Genomic DNA, 20,238 nt, shown 5'->3' with positions numbered 1-20,238 from the left:
GTTCAGTAGTACTGGTTGGGACTGCACCATAGTTACAAACTGTTACAAAATACTTCAAACATTGACGTACTAAGCAATCAGATAGAATTTTGTACTCTTCAGTCCGAACAAAATTAAGCTTAGCAAACAAATATTCCTAGGCCTAGTATAGCACACACACGTACTACATTAGGCCTCAGATGACATATTAGGACTAGGAAGGTTAGGTTATTATCTTTGCAACACCAGTAAAAAAATGGTTTCTAGTTTGTCCAAACTCAATACTACCGATTTCCACTTTCTAATTGAGTTATCCGTCAGTATATGTACCCCGGTCCTCGTCCCTCCCGTAAGTACTCCCAAAACATGACGATGGGCTCTATGGAAACACAAACTTGAGTTCCTTGTAATCTAAAAGTTTTGTTTTATACACATTTAGTTTTTTTACATTATGTTTTCAATTGTTATCGTTGCAACGGCCAACTAGGGATGCACCCCCCCTCCTCCCCCCCCCATGGCTCTATCAGCCACACACCACCACATTTTTTAAGCAGGAAACCTCAAACAATGTGGTGATTACAGGCAGGCGGAGTCGGTCACAGTGAGGGTGTGTAGCTGCAGCTCCAGGTGTCCCTATACTGAAAATGGAAGTTGTGGTGAGTGAACTGGTGCTGGTGAGGGAGCTGTGTTGGAGCTCTGAAGGCAGAGGTGGATTCCCTGCTGGAGGAAATACGACGGATGAAGGAGCCACGACAGACGAAACAGCGACAAGAAGCAACAAATAAGGAGCGCAGCAGTACAAAGTCGTCATCTTGGAATCTCGTAAAGAACAGGGGTCTTAAGAAGACTGACAAAGCCGCCTACAGATGTTATAAAAGACTTCCAGCCCATTCGCTGTGCTGGAAGACGAATGCTGTGGGGAGACTAGTTCCCCCGAGATGCAAGACAACGAAGGGAGCGCAGGTCCCTCAAGGCGCTCACAAAGTGAAGGGGATATCTAAGCGAATTTTGGTTGTTGGAGGGTTCCCGGGTGAGATATCTGCATAGAGCTTTTCGTGCCAGAGAATAGGGGGGGGGGGAACAGGTTAAGGGTTTGTTATCCGGAACTGGTGATATTGTTAACATGAATTATATAATGGCTGGAAATGGGAACAAACCCATTATTTGTATCAGTGCTGGTGGAAATGATGTTGGACGAGTTAGGAGTGAGGAACTGATACAGAGGTTTAAGACAGCCATAGAATTAGTTAGGAGCAAGGTAGGAATCCCCAATCGTATGTAGCATTCTTCCAAGAAAGGGAGTTGCAAATGAATGGTTGTCGAGGGCACTTGGTGTCAATTGCCGATTGAATAAATAATGCAAATCAAATGCAATATCATTCATAGATAACTGGGAACACTTTTATGGAAGAAATGACATGTATGCTCGGGATGGGGTGCATCTATCCAGGGCTGGGGTTGTGGTTGTTACCAACTAGTTGGAACCTGTGGTGGGAGAGTTTTGTTTGGGTTTAAACTGTTAGTAGATAGTGGTATGGTAATTGACATGGGGAAAGGAGGTAATAAAAGTACGTGTTTGTGGGAGAAACAAACTGACAAAATGATCAGGGAAAGAGAAGGGCCTCAAAATAACAGTACACTTAGGGTATATTACCCGAACAGTAGAAGTCTAAGAAACAAAAACGAGTTAAATGCTCTTGTCTGCACAGAAAAAATAGATATTATTGCATTTACCAAAACGTGGATGAATGTAGAAAATAGAAAACTATCAGTTGAATATTAAATAAATGGATTTAAACTATTTCACAGATAGATATATTAGACGAGGAGGGGAAGTAGCCATACATGTTAGGGGAAAATTTTAAATGTAGTCTCAAAGAAGGAATCAAAACTGAGCACCACACAAACTACTTTGATAGAATTAAACGAAAAAGCTAGGAATCTTATAATAGGAGTTGTATACAGGCCCCCAAACTTAAGACATAATGAAAGCAAAGAATCTATGGGATGAAATATCTAGAGCATCTAGGTCTAACAGTATTTGTGTCATGAGTGACTTTAAATTCAGTGGAATAAACTGGTTTAACAAAACAGGGAATAATGAAGAAGATTTTTCTAGAAATAATTAACGATTGTTTTCTTACGCAACACATTAAGAAACCAACGCGGGAAAATAATATTTTAGACAGTGTTAACTAACAGGGAAACACAAATTAATGACATCGAAATAGGGAGTGAGCTAGGGAACAGTGATCACAAGGAAATCATATTTAGTATAGAATAGATTTGTATTGGAAAATTCTGTTAAAGTGCCAGATTTTCGAAAATTTGATTTGAATAGCCTAAGAAATTTTTGGACGAAATAGATTTGAAAGTCTTAGGCATGGGAGGTGGGCCGGAGCGAGACGTGAACCCAGCGATGGGTGATGTAAAAAGGGATTTCGATGTGGATTCAAAATATAACATTTAAAAATATTCTAAGCAAAATAGGAACGTAGTATACCATACAAAATGAATACATCGAATAATAATGACCCGAAATGGATAACTAAGGGTCTGAAGAACCTTAAATGTAGAAAGAGCTTGTACAAAGGATTAAGAATCGGGAAGTCAGTTTAGAACAAGAATTCGTCCAACTGATTAGAGATGTTAAAAAAAAGAGAGAGATGAGGGCAAAAAGAAACTATGAAGTTCGCATAACAGGGCAAGCAAAAAAAAAAATTCAGTTATATCGAACAAAGATTGGGGAAAGTATAGGTCCATTAAAAACTGAGCAGGTCAGATAACTGATAATGACAAAGAGATGAGTAGTATTTTTTAATAAATATTTTATCTCTGTATTTACTAAAGAGAAACTTGACATTATGTCTTCAACCAAACATGTTTATGTGGGTGGGGAAAAGGACAGGTAGACTAGTTTAGCAGTTACCAGGGAGGATGTTATTAAACAAATAGTGAAACTCAGGCCATATAAATCCCCAGGGCCGGACGAAGTGTTTGCCAGGGTGCTTAAGGAATGCAAGAGCTTTGCGGTCCATTGTCTACCATATTTAATAAATCATTAGTCAGGCAGAGTGCCAGAGTCGTGGAAGGTTGCTAATGTGGTTTCAATTTTCAAGAAAGGAGATAGATCACTTGCGTCAAACTATCGGTCAATTAGCTTAACGTCTATTGTGGGAGTTACTTGAATCGATAATTGCAAATACCATTTTTCATCTTGCAAAACAAATTAATAAAGGATTCACAACATGGTTTTACAAATAGTCGTTCATGTTTAACAAATGTACTATCATTTTATTCCAGCACAGCTCAGGCAGTTGATAGTGGAAAGGTTTGTGTTCTGTACCTTGACTTTAGCAAAGCTTTTGACACAGTGCCACATGAAAGACTGATTAGAAAGTTAGAGTCTCACGGTATTGAGGGTGCTGTATTAAGTTGGATTAGGGCATGGCTATACCAAAGGAAACAGTTAATATAAATGGGGTTAAGAGTGAGAAAATGTAAGTGGAGTGCCTCAAAGCTCTGTCCTGAGACCTCTGTTATTCATGATATATATAAATGATTTAGATTCAGGTTTGAGCAGCAATATTTGCAAATTTGCCTTTGATACAAAAATCGGGAGGGAAATAAACACGAAAAAAGACACTATCACTTTAAGACGATCTAAATAGGGTTTTGAAATTGGCAGATGCAGTTTAATGCTAACAAATGTAAAGTTTTGAGGTTAGGTAATGATAAGAGATACGAGCTAGATGGTGTTGAGATTGCCAAGTCTGATTGTGAAAGGGATCCGAGTTATGATTAGTAAGAATTTAAAAACCAACCAATCAATGCATAAATGTTCGTAATAAGGCAAATAGAACACTAGGATTTATTAATCGTAGCGTCAGTAATAAGACACCTGGTGTTGTTCTTCAGCTTTATCTTGCATATATCTTATCTTCAGGTATAAATTGGATAAGTTTAGATTTTGGATAGACCTGGGTAAATACTGGTTCGGTAACTACTGTTGATTTGTGGAACTCATTACCTCATAACGTGGTGGAGGTGGGGTCCCTTGAGTGTTTCAAACGTGGGTTGGACATGTATATAAGTGGGATTGGGTGGTTATAAATGGGAGCCGCCTCGTGTGGGCCAATAGGCCTTCTGCAATTACCTTTATTTTTATGTTCTTATTTTTTAATGATTTTTATATTTTGTACACAAAGCCGTTCTGTGGGGAGGCTTAACAGCAGACGAGTTAATAACATATGTTCCTGGTTAACACACTTGCTTCTTTCTAAACCTATATCAAGCGGTTGATACTGTAACGTTCCGAGACATTCTATACCTTGAGTTTGACATAGTGCCTCTTGATAGATTCCTAAGAAAAGGAAAATTGCATGGTATTTTTCGGAAAGGGGGGGGGGGTAAACATGGGGGAGGGGGGTAAACATGAGTCCAATCAGAGCGGGAAAACAATTGCTAGTCAAGTGCCCCAGGACTGTGTACTGGGCCCTCCGGTGTTCACCACATACATATGCTGCATCAACGATTTACACAAAAGGTTGACCAGCAACATTAGCAAATTTGTCAATATAAAAATAAGGCAGAAATACATTAGGATTCAAAACTGCACCAAGACTACTTAGACCTTTTCAAATAGATGAAAGATTGTCATCAGCTGTTCAATTCTGACAAATGTAGAGCTACACAAAGATCAGAGGCAGGCAGGAATAAATGTGGGAGTATTGACATGTTTCCGGGGATCAATGCCTCCGCGGCCCGCTATCTAAGCACCCAGCCCGTCCTCCAAAACAAAGACCCAAAAGTGATTCCATGCACCCACCACACCCCCTGTTTATGAATGAAAAACGGTTTACATACGACTCAAATGATTTCGTTCGAACACTTCCGGAACAAGTGCTTCACTGACGAATTTTGTTCGTTGTTGTTTTAGATTCAGCTACTCAGAAAAAAAAGTTCCAAGTAGCACGGGCTATGGTGAGCCCGTAGTGGACTTACCTGTTGACCAGACCACACACTAGAAGGTGAAGGGACGACGTCGTTTCGGTCCGTCCTGGACCATTCTCAAGCATCTACTTGAGAATGGTCCAGGACGGACCGAAACGTCGTCGTCCCTTCACCTTCTAGTGTGGTGTGGTCTGGTCAACTTACTTTAGCCACGTTATTGTGTCTCATCGCCTGCATATGGACTTACCTGGCACAGTAGCGAATTTTATTCGAACCACAACGCTGTAAATGCTTCACCAACGTACTACAAATACAAATAATCGCCAACAGAACCTAAACACCTAACCTAACTTAAGCCTAGATATGCACAATATGCTATTATAATAATTTATATTTGAGAAAATTCCCGTTTTGAATGAACAGCATGTAAAAATTTATGAATGCGTCTGTGAGGTCGACCGCTGGATGTAATGGACTCGAGTCGAGGACGGGTTGAACCACCAGACCTGGTCAGAGACCGGACCTCGGGAACGTTGATCTCTAACAACCACAACGTATAACTAAGAATACTTAACAGACAGAAGTCTGAGTCACAGTGCGAGACGATAAGTCTGACTGACATTGGGCATCAAGAGAAGTACCTGAAGGATCTGTGTTAAAATCCATACTAGATTATGTTAATAACCTAACTCCAGGAGTAGTCATTATATATATATATATATATATATATATATATATATATATATATATATATATATATATATATATATATATATATATATATATATATATATATATATATATATATATATATGTCGTACCTAGTAGCCAGAACGCACTTCTCAGCCTACTATGCAACTCCCGATTTGCCTAATAAGCCCAGTTTTCCAGAATTAATATATTTTCTCAAATTTTGTTCTTATGAAATGATAAAGCTACCCATTTCATTATGTATGAGGTCAGTTTTTTTTTATTGGAGTTAAAATTAACGTAGATATATGACCGAACCTAACCAACCCTACCTAACCTAACCTAACCTATCTTTATAGGTTAGGTAGCCTAAAAAGTTAGGTTAGGTTAGGTTAGGTAGGTTAGGTAGTCGAAAAACAATTAATTCATGAAAACTTGGCTTATTAGGCAAATCGGGCCTTGAATAGTAGGCTGAGAAGTGAGTTCTGGCTACTAGGTACGACATATATATATATACATTATATATATATATATATATATATATATATATATATATATATATATATATATATATATATATATATATATATATATATATATATATATATATATATATATATATATATATATATATATATGTCGTACCTAGTAGCCAGAACTCACTTCTCAGCCTACTATTCAAGGCCCGATTTGCCTAATAAGCCAAGTTTTCCTGAATTAATATTTTTACTATAATTTTTTTCTTATGAAATGATAAAGCTTCCCTTTTCACTATGTATGAGGTCAATTTATTTTTATTGGAGTTAAAATTAACGTAGATATATGACCGAACCTAACCAACCCTACCTAACCTAACCTAACCTATATTTATAGGTAAGGTTAGGTTATGTAGCCAAAAAAAGCTAGGTTAGGTTAGGTTAGGTAGGTTAGGTAGACGAAAAAACATTAATTCATGAAAACTTGGCTTATTAGGCAAATCGGGCCTTGTATAGTAGGCTGAGAAGTGAGTTCTGGCTACTAGGTACGACATATATATATATATATATATATATATATATATATATATATATATATATATATATATATATATATATATATATATATATATATATATATATATATATATATATATATATATATATATATATATGACTTAGACGCCTGATTGCCAAGGCTGCTACGAGGGTTGTCAGCCAGCAAGCGGCTGAATTGCTGAAACCAATCCAGCTAGGATTTGGAATCCCCCAAGGCTGTGAAGCGGCTGCCCATGCAGCACGAGCATACATCACAAACATTTCTGATGAAAAGGCCCTGCTCAAACTGGACTTTAAGAATGCCTTCAACATGGTAAGAAGAGATGCAGTACTTTGTGCCGTACATCGCCATTTCCGGCCCCTCTACCCGTTCATACTATCGTGCTACAGTGGCGAGTCAAAACTGCTCTTTGGTGAACATGAAATCAGATCATGTGAAGGTGTTCAGCAAGGTGATCCTCTTGCTCCCCTTCTTTTCTGCTTAGTCTTAAAAGAAATCACCGAAAGCTTGTCCAGCGAGTTCAACATCTGGTTTTTGGATGATGGCACTATAGCTGGCACCGTAGACCACCTCTTGTCAGATATCAGGAAAATAAGGGAGCAAGAAGTAAGCCTGGGTCTCGTCCTGAACCCTTCCAAGTGTGAAGTAGTCTCCTCCAACCCAGACATCGTAGCTAGAATAAGGTCTGCCTTGCCTGGAGCCCATGTCATTAGGGCCGAGAACAGCACCCTCCTTGGAGCTCCCCTCGGGTCTAACGCCATTGAGGAGATCCTCGACAAGAAAATCGCAGACCTTAGGAGGATGGAAGACAGAATAGGTGACATCGATGCCCACGATGCTTTTTATCTCCTCACCAAATGCCTATCCCTTCCGAGGCTAACCTACTTTCTGAGGTGCGCCCCATCTTACAACAACCCAAAGCTTGACGAGTATGACCTCCTACTGAAGACCATGCTGGAAAAAGTTGTTAACCTCTCTCTCAACGAATGCCAGTGGAAACAAGCCACTCTTCCTGTCAGGCTCGGTGGCTTGGGTGTCCGCACCGCCACCCAAATTGCAGTCCCAGCCTTCCTGTCTTCCTCCTCAGCATCAGATGACCTGGTTAAGGAAATTCTACCTGACACCCTGAGTGATGTAGCGGGGATACAGGACCCCCACTACACGGAATGTGACACGAAATGGGGTGCCATGACAGACCCAGCACTCAGACCAGCCATGCCGAAAGCCAAGAAACAATCCAGTTGGGACAGCCCCATTGTAGACAAAGAAGCCACAGCTTTGCTGGAGGCAGCAACAACCCCCAGTGATCGTGCACGCCTCACAGCTGTGCAGGCTCCCCATGCAGGGGACTTCCTTCTGGCAGTCCCTATGTCTGCGACAGGCACACGTCTTGATCCGCAGGAGCTCCGTATTGCAGTCGCTCTCCGCCTTGCTGCCCCTATCCACACTGTTCACAGGTGTATTTGCGGCGAGGCAGATGCTGACGAATATGGATTGCATGGCCTGCACTGTGGAAAATCGGGTGGTTGGCACACTAGACACGACGAAGTCAACGACATCATTAAAAGAAGCCTTGCCTCTGCTCAGTGTCCAGCGGAGAGAGAGCCCCGCAACCTACTGAACCGTGACTCTGTTAGCTTTGCCGGCCGACCAGACGGAATCACACTGCGTCCGTGGAAGGGTGGCAGGCAGTTAGCATGGGACTATACTTGCGTATCCACCCTGGCAACGACATACATCACTCTCTCTGCCGGCACGGCAGGAGCCGCAGCGACACACAGAGAAAAACAAAAGTCAGTCAAGTACAGGCAATTAGATCAAAGGTACAATTTCGTTCCAATAGGGTCTGAGACCCTAGGCCCATGGGGTGAGAGTGCAAGAAGGTTTCTTAAGGATCTTGGTTCCAAGCTCATTGACACCACAAGAGACCCTAGAGCAGCAAGTTTTCTCTTTCAGCGCCTCAGTGTCGCGATCCAGAGGGGAAATGCCCGCTGCATCCTCGGTTCCTGCCCGGCGTCGGAGGAGTTCGAGGAAATCTACAGCCTCTAGGAAGCGAACTTTTTCTTGTGTCCTCTTAATGTTCATTCTTTGTATAAAATCAGATATGTAACTGTATAACCTTGCATAATAAAGTGTACATCATAATAAAAAAAAAAAAGGGGGTGGTAGGAGAAGTGAACACTCTTTCGTATTCAGAGTTAAATGTCAAGTTTTTCCCTGAGTGCTCTGTGTTCCCTTCTCTGAGGCTGTGGGTCCCTATAATTACACCAGTGGTGGTACCCCCCTATATTATATTATATTATATATATATATATGTCGTACCTAGTAGCCAGAACTCACTTTTCAGCCTACAATGCAAGGCCCGATTTGCCTAATAAGCCAAGTTTTCATGAATTAATATATTTTCTCTAATTTTTTTCTTATGAAATGATAAAGCAACCCATATCATTACGTAAGAGGTCAATTTTTTTTATTGGAGTTAAAATTAACGTAGATATATGACCGAACCTAACCAACCCTACCTAACCTAACCTAACCTATCTTTATAGGTTAGGTTTGGTTAGGTAGCCGAAAAAGTTAGGTTAGGTTAGGTAGGTTAGGTAGTCGAAAAGCAATTAATTCATGAAAACTTGGCTTATTAGGCAAATCGGGCCTTGCATTGTAGGCTGAAAAGTGAGTTCTGGCTACTAGGTACGACATATATATATATATATATATATATATATATATATATATATATATATATATATATATATATATATATATATATATATATATATATATATATATATATATATATATATATATATATATATATATACATATATACACACACACAATATATATATATCAATGGGTGCACACTGCAAAATTAATGAGAAGCGTCGAGACAAAGAACGCAAGATTCTCCGAGATGACTTAGACAATATGCAGAGTTGGTCAGATAAATAGCTTCTGGAGTTCAACACCAGCAAGAGTAAGGTGATGGAAATGGTAAAATGGGTCAGGAGACCTGAAGGACGATACACAACAAAGAGTAACGACTACAGAAAAAACCCGCGAGTGTATATTGCAACAAGCCTAACGTCAGGGGCATAAACATCAAATCAAAAGTGGCGGACTCCACACTAGCGAAAGTCAGATCATTCAGGAACCTAAATAAGAGGACATTTAGATTACTGTACACCGTCTGCGTGAGACCAGTTCTAGAGACCCTCTCCATCGCCGAGCCCTTCAAAATCAAATAAATAAAACTTGAAAAGATATAAATGTGTGCAACGGCTCGTCTCAGAATTGCAAGGGACAAGGTGTGAAGACAAAGAGCTGGACCTAAACGTCACTAGAATAAAAAAAGACATGACCAAATACTCACAATGAATATCAAGAGCACACGAGGGAATAGATGGAAGCTTGAACAACACAAGAACCAGAGATATGTTAAAACGTCGTCTTTTACCAGAAGAGTATATGGAAAATTTAATGAACTAAATGAGCAGGTTGAAGAAGAAAAATGGGCTTCAAGAGCAAAAGCTCAATCCTGCAAGCACACACAGGTGTCACTCCATCATACCCGAGACACCGTACTTACGCGCGTGTAATATATATATTTTTAGGGAGTGCTGCTGAATAACCTAACTGGTTCCTGTACCTGGCCTCGGGCTCAAACCCCAACATAACGGTGTCATTGTGGAGTGATACGGACACTACTTGACAAGTCTTAGAATCGTTTTCTCACGTCACATTTACGTGATCGTGGGATTCAAAGATGACCCCCCCCCCCCGGAGCATTTTGTTAACATATTAATTAGTTATGTGATCAGCTGCTGGTCTACGTCGGTTGCATAGACGACTCTAGACTTTAAAAGGTTTTAATTTTGTCACACGTACCACCCAACAGAAATATTTCTAAGTTCTTTCATTGGGAAAATATGGTGGGATGTAAGACACATGAAGCCCCTGAAACATTGGTATATTGGTGTGTTTCAGTAAGTGCCTGATACGTAACCTAGCCATAATAACTTTCCCATTTTAGCTTTCTGTGGTCGTAGAAAGACTACGAGGACGCCTCACAATTAATTGATGGCACAATTTGTAAGGCAAGGTAATCAAGACAATGCCCCAAATCCATATGAAAATTGCATTTTTACAGACTGACCATTATAGCACTTCCAGTCGGCTACAAAATATAACAGTCGTTAGTTCATGAAATGTAGGCCTAATTACCTAAGCGTATAATATTTCAAAAGTTTAAAAGTGAAAATACTTGTGTGATGTGTTAATGCAGCCTTCAATCCTAGCGATGGGATTGGTCGCTGGAAAATGGCAGCACAAAAGTTGAATCAAGAAAATTAAATTTCAACAGCCGATTTTGACACACCTTTGTTTCACAATGAGGAAATGTGATTAACGAGGGACAACTATTGCTCGAGTCGCGAAATTGGTGGTCGAAGAATTCTTGTTTACAAACTTTCAGAAAATTTAGACAAAAATCCGATTTAACTCTATATTTTCTTGTATCGACGCATTCGATAAATCCTTCCACCTGGTTACTCTGACTATTACCTCAAGGGTCGAGACAGTTCGAGCTTTTGCCTACGGAATAATCTATCTTGATTCAACTGCAACAAAAAAATATTCTTTACGAGAGCGTCACTAACAAGCTTCGTTAGAGCATAGGTTCTTTCCCAACTGTAACAAGGAAATCTGAATAAATCCTTGTGATGCTTCTGTCTACTTCTGCGAGACGGCGTTCTTCACTATACAAGTCTCTCGGCCATGGACGTCTTTAATGGTCCTGTCAATGACCGACGATGATCAAATTGTTAAACTCATAACCGAGTTTAACAGGTAACTTAATGAACAGGTTAAGGAGCAATGCTAGTATGACTATACCCTTTAAACGGTTATCATCATGCTAGCTACTGACTCAAATTTTATACCATGAAACCGTTTGGCTGAAGGAACCATGTTTGTTAATTTTGTGGCACGTCAATAACAATCTGGAGTTTAGTACTCACTTATTTGTGCTTGCGGGGGTTGAGCTTTGGCTCTTTGGTCCCGCCTCTCAACCGTCAATCAACTGATGTACAGATTCCTGAGCCTACTGGGCTCTGTCATATCTACATTTAAAACTGTGTATGGGGTCAGCCTCCACCACATCACTGCCTAATGCATTCCATCCGTTAACTACTCTGACACTGAAAAAGTTCTTTCTAACGTCCCTGTGGCTCATTTGGGTACTCAGTTTCCACCTGTGTCCCCTTGTTCGCGTACCACCAGTGTTGAATAGTTTATCCTTGTCTCCCCTGTCAATTCCCCTGAGGATTTTGTTGGTAGTGATCATGTCTCCTCTTACTCTTCTGTCTTCCAGTGTTGTAAGGTGCATTTTCCGCAGCCTTTCCCTCTGAACTTTTTCCAGTTTCGTCATGTGCTTGATTGTGCTTGACAAGGTACGGGGCTGCATGTTGGGGCCGTATACTCCAGGATTGGTCTTACATATGTGGTGTACAAAATTCTGAATGATTCCTTACACAGGTTCCTGAAGGCTGTTCTGATGTTAGCCAGCCTCGCGTATGCCGCAAACGTAATGCTTTTTATCTGGGCTTCAGGAGACAGGTTTGGTGTGATATCAACTAGATACCTGCTTGATGGGGTTCTGGGAGTTGTTCTACTCCCCAAGGCCAGGCTTGACTTGTGAGAGTTTGGTCCACCAGGCTGTTGCTTGGAGCGGCCCGCAGGCCTACATACGCACCACAGCCCGGTTGGTCCGGAACTTCTTTTAGAAAACAGTATAGTTTTCTCCAAGACGTCCACGGTTGTTTCGGCAATATTTTTTATACTCGCTGGTAGGACGTTGAACAACCGCGGACCTCTGATGTTTATACAGTGTTCTCTGATTGTGCCTATGGCACCTCTGCTCTTCACTGGTTCTATTCTGCATTTTCTTCCATATCGTTCACTCCAGTACGTAACTCCTAGATCTTTCTCTCTGTTTCATGAACTACTTTCTCTCCTTAGTGATACGTAATTACTGTGGAAAAAGAGCTCAATACGTACATATGAGAAAAACAAAGTCCCTTGTACGAGACAGACAGACAGGAAGCTTCTTAAGTCATCTGTGACACTTCTGGCATTGGCTGGTACGCTAGGTTAAAATATGACAGGACGCCAACAGCCTCGCTTTCCGGAATAGTCACGGTGAGCTACACTTAACTCCAAATAATGTTCAAGTAATTTGGATATCGGCTATTAATAGATAATTTTGAAGGTTAATTAACTGCAAGATTCCGGACATGTCTGGACCTGAAGTAATACACAGGATGACCCAACCTGTAGGAGAATATCTGGTAACTCTTGAATAACCGCTCACGCCGCACAAGAAAATATACAACAGTTGTTAAACAAGGTTATCGCCCACTTTGTTTGCATATTAAACATTTTTACTGGATAATAAATTACTCAAACCTTATCAACTCTCATACACTATCATGTGTATTTAAACACTTAGGGACCTACTACGGCGTGTAGCGAGGCGAGCACAACAGCAAGCCTCGCGCGGCTCTTAATGTACGTATATTTTTACACGAAAATATTTCACGTATTTGCAGTTAACTTTATTTTCTGAAAAGGTCAGAATGCAGCCCCCGTGGCACAATGGTAAAGCACTTCCCTGGTACTTCGCAAGCGTTTTGGCCTGGGTTCGTAACCTGGCCAGGGAGGATTGACTGGGTGCCAATCCTTAACTATAGCCTCTGTTCACCCAGCAGTGAATGGGAACCTAGTTCTTAAACGATTTAGCGGGTCGTATTCAGGGGAAAATTAGGATTAGGGACCTGCCCGAAACGATATGCGTAAAGCTGCCGCCCAGTTGGGTGGGTGTGGAGCAAGACTAATAACTGAGTCACCATGGATGTAAAGTGCCTTGTATAGTGACTTGGGAGCCTCTTGTTGAATCACTTGTGATACAAAAGATTATTGACGTGTATGTATTTGTGTGATTCTGTATTTTATATTATATTATATTATATATTATATTATATATTATATTATATATTATATTATATATTTATATTATATATTTATATTATATATTATATTATATTATATTATATATACACACACACAATAATAATTGTGCCACTAGCGTCAAAAGATTGTTGTTTGCTTAGCTAAACGAACTAGGGGGGTTCGGTTCCTGAACCGATTATGTAACCATTTCCACCACCACCCACGGGATAGGTATGGGGGGTGCACAATAAAGAAAAATTAAAAAATTACTAGTGGCTTTACAAGAAAGTAAAAACTGCTGTACTGTATATATAAATACAATAAAAACCTGTGTAGCCAGCAAGTGCTGGAACACTTCACAATAAGTCCACGTTGTTAAAGTTGTCAGGACAATAAAAACGTATTTAAAAATTATACACTAATATTATACAGTGGTTTAATAATTGTTACATTATATGTATATTTAATAGGCAAAGATTTTCAGGCATAGCTTAATTTAGTTAGGTTAAGTGTTATGCCAGCTTAACACTAAGTAACTTAAGCTAGACTTGAGATTGTTGCACTAACAGCTCCATTCAGAGTCGCAGAAATTGCTGACCTGGAGAGCGTGCAAAGATCTTTTACCGCTAGAATCCACTCTATACGTCATCTTAATTATTGGGACCAATTAAAAGTTGTTAATCTGTATTCCCTAGAGCGCAGGCGAGGGAGATACTTAATAATCTACACGTGAAAGATATTAGAGGGACCGGTTCCAAATCTGAACACAGAATTAACATTACAGGAGACCAGAAGGCACGGCAGGATGTACAGAATAACCCCGTTGAAAAGCAGAGGTGCAATAGATACTCGGAACTATCAACATCAAGGACCCAAGACTTCAACACTCCCGCTACACGTAAGGAACATAACTGGCCGGACTCTCACAGTGTTCAAGAGAGAACTCGACACCTCCAAAGAATACCTATCAAACGCAGGCTGCGAGCAGTCGCGTCCAACAGCCTGGTTGACCAGACGACCAACCGAGAGGCCTGGTCAGAGATCGGGCCGCGGGGATGTTGGTCTCCAGAAGCTACACAAAGTAGGTAGGTAGCCATTCATCAGGCTGCGAGCAACCACATCCAACAGTCTGGTTGACCAGTCCAATAACCAGGAAGCCTGATCGAGGACCGGGCCGCTGAGACTGAGCCCCGAAATTATCGCAAGGTAAGTGTAAATTACAAATAAAGTCATACAGCAAGATTACAAATATGAGAAATACATTAAGGAGAGAGAATTTGGCATAAAATGTAATTTTTGCTCAAGTTGACACGTTTGACTTGTTTCTTACGTTAATGTGCTACAAATTTCTCGAACCTAGAAAATTACAAGAGCTTAGTTTAGCATATACCGTGTTTGTTAAGTTTTACCCTGATTTTGCTACACGTCTTGACAGATTTCTGGGAATTTTTACAAATTTAATATAAATACGCAAACATCACTTAAAAATTCCAGCTCGCAGCACCAAGGCAATATGTTCCCATAGAAAATATACTGTATTACATTAATATTAAATTCACACAGACCTTAACACTAACGAAACCACGATGATTTTACCAATCAATATTTTGAAGGGAATATTTTAGCTAGACACGTATAGTAATGGCTACTATGTGGGCAAGCATAAATTATTCACACGTGAAGGCACTACCTACGTTGAACGTGTAGAATGTTAAAAGTACTAGAAGCCTTTTATAATGTAGAATAATTGTTTCAGAATGCAGATTATAGTATAATCCCAAGTTCTGCTATAGATGACATTAAAAGCTTAATGAAAAGACAATTTCTAGAATACAATATATCGTAAAAAGAAAAACCGAGATCTTTGAAAGATCTTATAAACAACTAGAGAAGCTTCTTCAGGATGATCCTACAACAGCTGTAAGAAGCGAGTGTTCAATTACTGGGGAGAGGCTTCGCTCTTAGAAGTCCGTCACTAATGCTCAAACTTTCTCAGCAAACAAATATTTGGATTCAGTTCCTGACCCCAATGTGTTCTCCTAACCTTTACCACCATAACTCAAGATGGGTGCAGAGAATAAGTCACAATAACCTGGCTGAACACAAATAACCCAACCCACGCACATGATATTACAGTGACAATGTTTGGGTCCCTTCTGGGCCCTTATCAAGTCGTGATAAGGGTCCAGGATGAATCTAAATTGTCACTTTCGTTTCATGTTTATGTTTGGTTATCAAAATGAGTATTGGATACATAACATGAAGCAGCACTCCGTAACCCACAGTGTAAGTGTTAAGCTGAAGTGTGACTAATGAACTCATCTAGGATGAGTTAAAATATTGTTTATATACGACTGTCAATTTGATGACATTTCCCCTACTTGCCAAAGTAAGATTAGTGTAATAGTGATCAATGACCTTGCAGCACATGGTGCTTACCGATGATGCAACATCATAAACGCTTATTTTCAAGTGGTGAGTGCCAGCGGTGCCAGCGAGGACAAGCGTCCTCATGACAACGTTGGTGTGTTGTGGTGGCGCACGTGAGATGTGTGGCACACGTGAGGCAGGAGTAGCGCACGTGGTACTCACCTGAGCTTGTGTTGGGCACGTCGCGGGATGTGGTGGACGCGCCGAGGACTGTCAAGAGCCAGCTTAGGGCTCACCACCAACACAACTCTTGAAGGAGGACCTTGGTGCACCCAGCCGCCTGTGTGACGGGCTCGCCCACTGCTGAAGGTGTGCTGCTCGCGAGTACACAACCACAGCTCCATGGTGCTTATGACAGGGATGTGACCGGTGTGGCCAGCCGGGACGGTAAACACGGCGTGTTTATGGGTAACAGTATCGGTATTAGGAATCAAGGGAGGCGTGATAAGGGACTGGCAAGGCGCCCCTTGCACCCCCTGCGCCGCCGTCAGCCCTGCCTCCAGCCCCTTGGACAGTCCCAAGCCCCACACCTCCAGTACCGTTTCCTCACCAGCCACCAACACATGTTCATGGTCCAACTTTGGACTGGCACCTGATGTGAGTATAGCTTCGATCTTTGCCTGAGTACGGCGTCCACCACACACATCGTGGGCTACACACACTACAATACACAGTATCACTTCTCTCAACGTCCACACTCCACCAGTAGCCATGATGGTCTGAGCTCCCAACTGCGAGCGACCTGCGCGAGCACCTATCAGCTACACACCACAAACATTGGCGCAATCAATAAAACGTTCTTGCATAGATATGTGCTTCATTTGTTATGTATTTATATTATATCAAACGTTTGTTTGCTTCAGCATTTTAACTAGTAAGTTTTCAATTTTCTTTACCAAAAATAGAATTTCAGTTCTGTTCGCGAATATAAAAGCCAACAAAAGATTGAGTTTGTTTACATCGACTCCCGTTTTCTGCCATCACTGAAATGGAATAAAGCGTGCTGCTCTAATTATTGTTCAACAATTAAATTATTTAGAAGGTAATAAATTAAGCATGACTGACAGATATAGTAATAGATAGACTGTGATTTACTCAATATTACATAAAGCACGCTGAATGCGATCCGGGGCCAGATAATATAATTACTATTAAAGTATCCACTTTGTATCACTTTTTAACGCACTTTAAATACACAACATTGGGCCAAAACTGAAGAGATACCGTAGGCTCAGCACGAGCATACAGCTACACTTATACATGGCTTTATTATTGTTATTTAGGGTCTCCTGGTATAGATGGTTTCGATCTCAACTCACAATCGGGGATCCTGGAGTTCAATTTCTGGTCAGGACATAAATGGTTAGACTCGTTTCTTCTCACCTAATGCCTCTGTTCACCTAGCAGTAAATAGGTACCTGGACGTTAGGCAACTGTTGTGGGGTTGTGTTCTGGGGAGGGACAGTAGTTCCACCTTGGGAGGAAACCTCGATACATGCCTACAGTGTGTACGTATGTTGACCAAACCACACACTAGAAATTAAAGAGACGACGACGTTTCGGTCCGTCCTGGACCATTATCAAGTCGACAGTGTGGTTTGGTTCACGTCTTTTCTTCAATTTCTAGTGCGTGGTTTGGCCAACATTTTTCAGCCACGTTATTGTGACTCATCATCTGCACAAGTGTGTGTGTGTAAATCACGAAAATTAACACGCGATGAAAAATGTGACAGTCTCAGACCACGAAGGAAGAATTGAAACAGGAATTTCCTTAAGTACTTTCGTATTTAATAATACGAAATTTGATTTGATCCTTCTGAAGATGTATTATTAAATATGAAAGTACTTAAAGAAATTCTTCTTTCAATTCTTCCTTCGTGGTCTGACTCTGTCATATATATGTATATATATATATGTACATATCTGTACATACGTACTCTGTCATATATATACATATATATATATATGTCGTACCTAGTAGCCAGAACGCACTTCTCGGCCTACTATGCAAGGCCCGATTTGCCTAATAAGCCAAGTTTTCATGAATTAATTTTTTTTCGACTACCTAACCTGTCTAACCTAACCTAACCTAGCTTTTTCGGCTACCTAACCTAACCTAACCTAACCTATAAAGATAGGTTAGGTTAGGTTAGGTAGGGTTGGTTAGGTTCGGTCATATATCTACGTTAATTTTAACTCCAATAAAAAAAAATTGACCTCATACATAATGAAATGGGAAGCTTTATCATTTCATAAGAAAAAATTTTGAGAAAATATATTAATTCAGGAAAACTTGGCTTATTAGGCAAATCGGGCCTTGCATAGTAGGCCAAGAAGTGCGTTCTGGCTACTAGGTACGACATATATATATATATATATATATATATATATATATATATATATATATATATATGTCGTACCTAGTAGCCAGAACGCACTTGTCAGCCTATTATGCAAGGCCCAATTTGCCTAATAAGCCAAGTTTTCAAGAATTAGTTGTTTTTCGACTACCTAACCTACCTAACCTAACCTAACCTAACTTTTTCGGCTACCTAACCTAAGTTAACCTTTAAAGATAGGTTAGGTTAGGTTAGGTAGGGTTGGTTAGGTTCGGTCATATATCTACGTTAATTTTAACTCCAATAAAAAAAATTGACCTCATACATATTGAAATGGGTAGCTTTATCATTTCATATGAAAAAAATTAGAGAAAATATATTAATTCAGGAAAACTTGGCTTATTAGGCAAATCAGGCCTTGAATAGTAGGCTGAAAAGTGAGTTCTGGCTACTAGGTACGACATATATATATATATATATATATATATATATATATATATATCGTACCTAGTAGCCAGAACGCACTTCTCAGCCTACTATGCAAGGCCCGATTTGCCTAATAAGCCAAGTTTTCATGAATTAATGTTTTTTCGACTACCTAACCTACCTAACCTAACCTAACATAACTTTTTCGGCTACCTAACCTACAAAGATAGGTTAGGTTAGGTTAGGTAGGGTTGGTTAGGTTCGGTCATATATCTACGTTAATTTTAACTCCAATAAAAAAAAATTGACCTCATACATAATGAAATGGGTAGCTTTATCATTTCATAAGAAAAAAATTAGGGAAAATATATTAAATCAGGAAAACTTGGCTTATTAGGCAAATCGGGCCTTGCATAGTAGGCCGAGAAGTGCGTTCTGGCTACTAGGTACGACATATATATATGCGTTGCTTATATGCATAAGCAACAGGGCTCCATTAAGGAACATATAATCTCTTCCCACAAACAAACCATCACCAGAGAAATCTTAGCAAACAACACAGAAATCATCGATAGATACAGCGATAGCAGGCGGCTTGACGTTTGCAAGGCACTACACATCAAGAAGTCAACACCAGCAATCAACAGCCAATTAATGCACAACTATATTCTACCCACTTCAAGACTCCGCTCCAATATAGAAGCATCAAGAAATATGGACCAATAGGCTTTCTACAATTACTTCCATTCAATACCCATTGTTTCGTGTTCTGTCTTGTGTTTGAATTTAATACCCATTCAATACCCATTGTTTCGTGTTCTGTCTTGTGTTGGAATTTAATACCCATTGAATACCCATTGTTGAAAGTTCGTTTTTCACCTCATCCACCTCACCCAAATGTAGATATAAACCTCGAAGATGTGTAAAGCTCTATTCAGTTTCAGTTGTGTGTTTGTAAACTAAAGTCTTTGAAAATGTAATACGTTTTACGAAACGCGCTCAAGTGTCGCGTCAGACTAGAAATAAAAATGAATTTTGGAGAATTGATCTCTGAATTACCATCAACAGTGAAAAGAAACATAAGAAAGCTAGAGAAAATTCGTGTTAGAATTATTAATCTTACTTTTTCGGTCATATTTAATAATATATGTCTACAGGAAAGACTGCTACCAAAATATACTAATATATATATATATATATATATATATATATATATATATATATATATATATATATATATATATATATATATATATATATGTCGTACCTAGTAGCCAGAACGCACTTCTTAGTCTACTATGCAAGGCCCGATTTGCCTAATAAGCCAAGTTTTCATGAATTAATGTTTTTTCGACTACCTAACCTACCTAACCTAACC

The 20,238-nt window shown here is 39.9% G+C and overlaps 1 protein-coding gene across 2 annotated transcripts in view; it reads right to left on the bottom strand.

The window, feature by feature from the left end:
- The window catches only part of uex (metal transporter uex), a 674,542-nt gene extending 657,678 nt beyond the window's left edge, over nt 1–16,864 (bottom strand). The window contains exon 1 of one of the 2 annotated variants that reach the window (XR_006772789.2): nt 16,258–16,864. Coding sequence is in view for 1 of the 2 variants with exons in the window: in XM_045741424.2 (XP_045597380.1) it covers nt 16,258–16,808 (551 nt within the window). In the remaining variant the exon portion in view is untranslated. The remainder of the gene's footprint in view (nt 1–16,257) is intronic. The other variant, XM_045741424.2, reaches the window with a different exon arrangement.
- Between the last annotated feature and the right edge of the window lie 3,374 nt (nt 16,865–20,238).

The sequence above is a fragment of the Procambarus clarkii genome, chromosome 19 (genome assembly GCF_040958095.1).
Source record: "Procambarus clarkii isolate CNS0578487 chromosome 19, FALCON_Pclarkii_2.0, whole genome shotgun sequence".
Classification (NCBI taxonomy): domain Eukaryota; kingdom Metazoa; phylum Arthropoda; class Malacostraca; order Decapoda; family Cambaridae; genus Procambarus; species Procambarus clarkii.
This window is presented reverse-complemented; position numbering and strand designations above follow the sequence as displayed.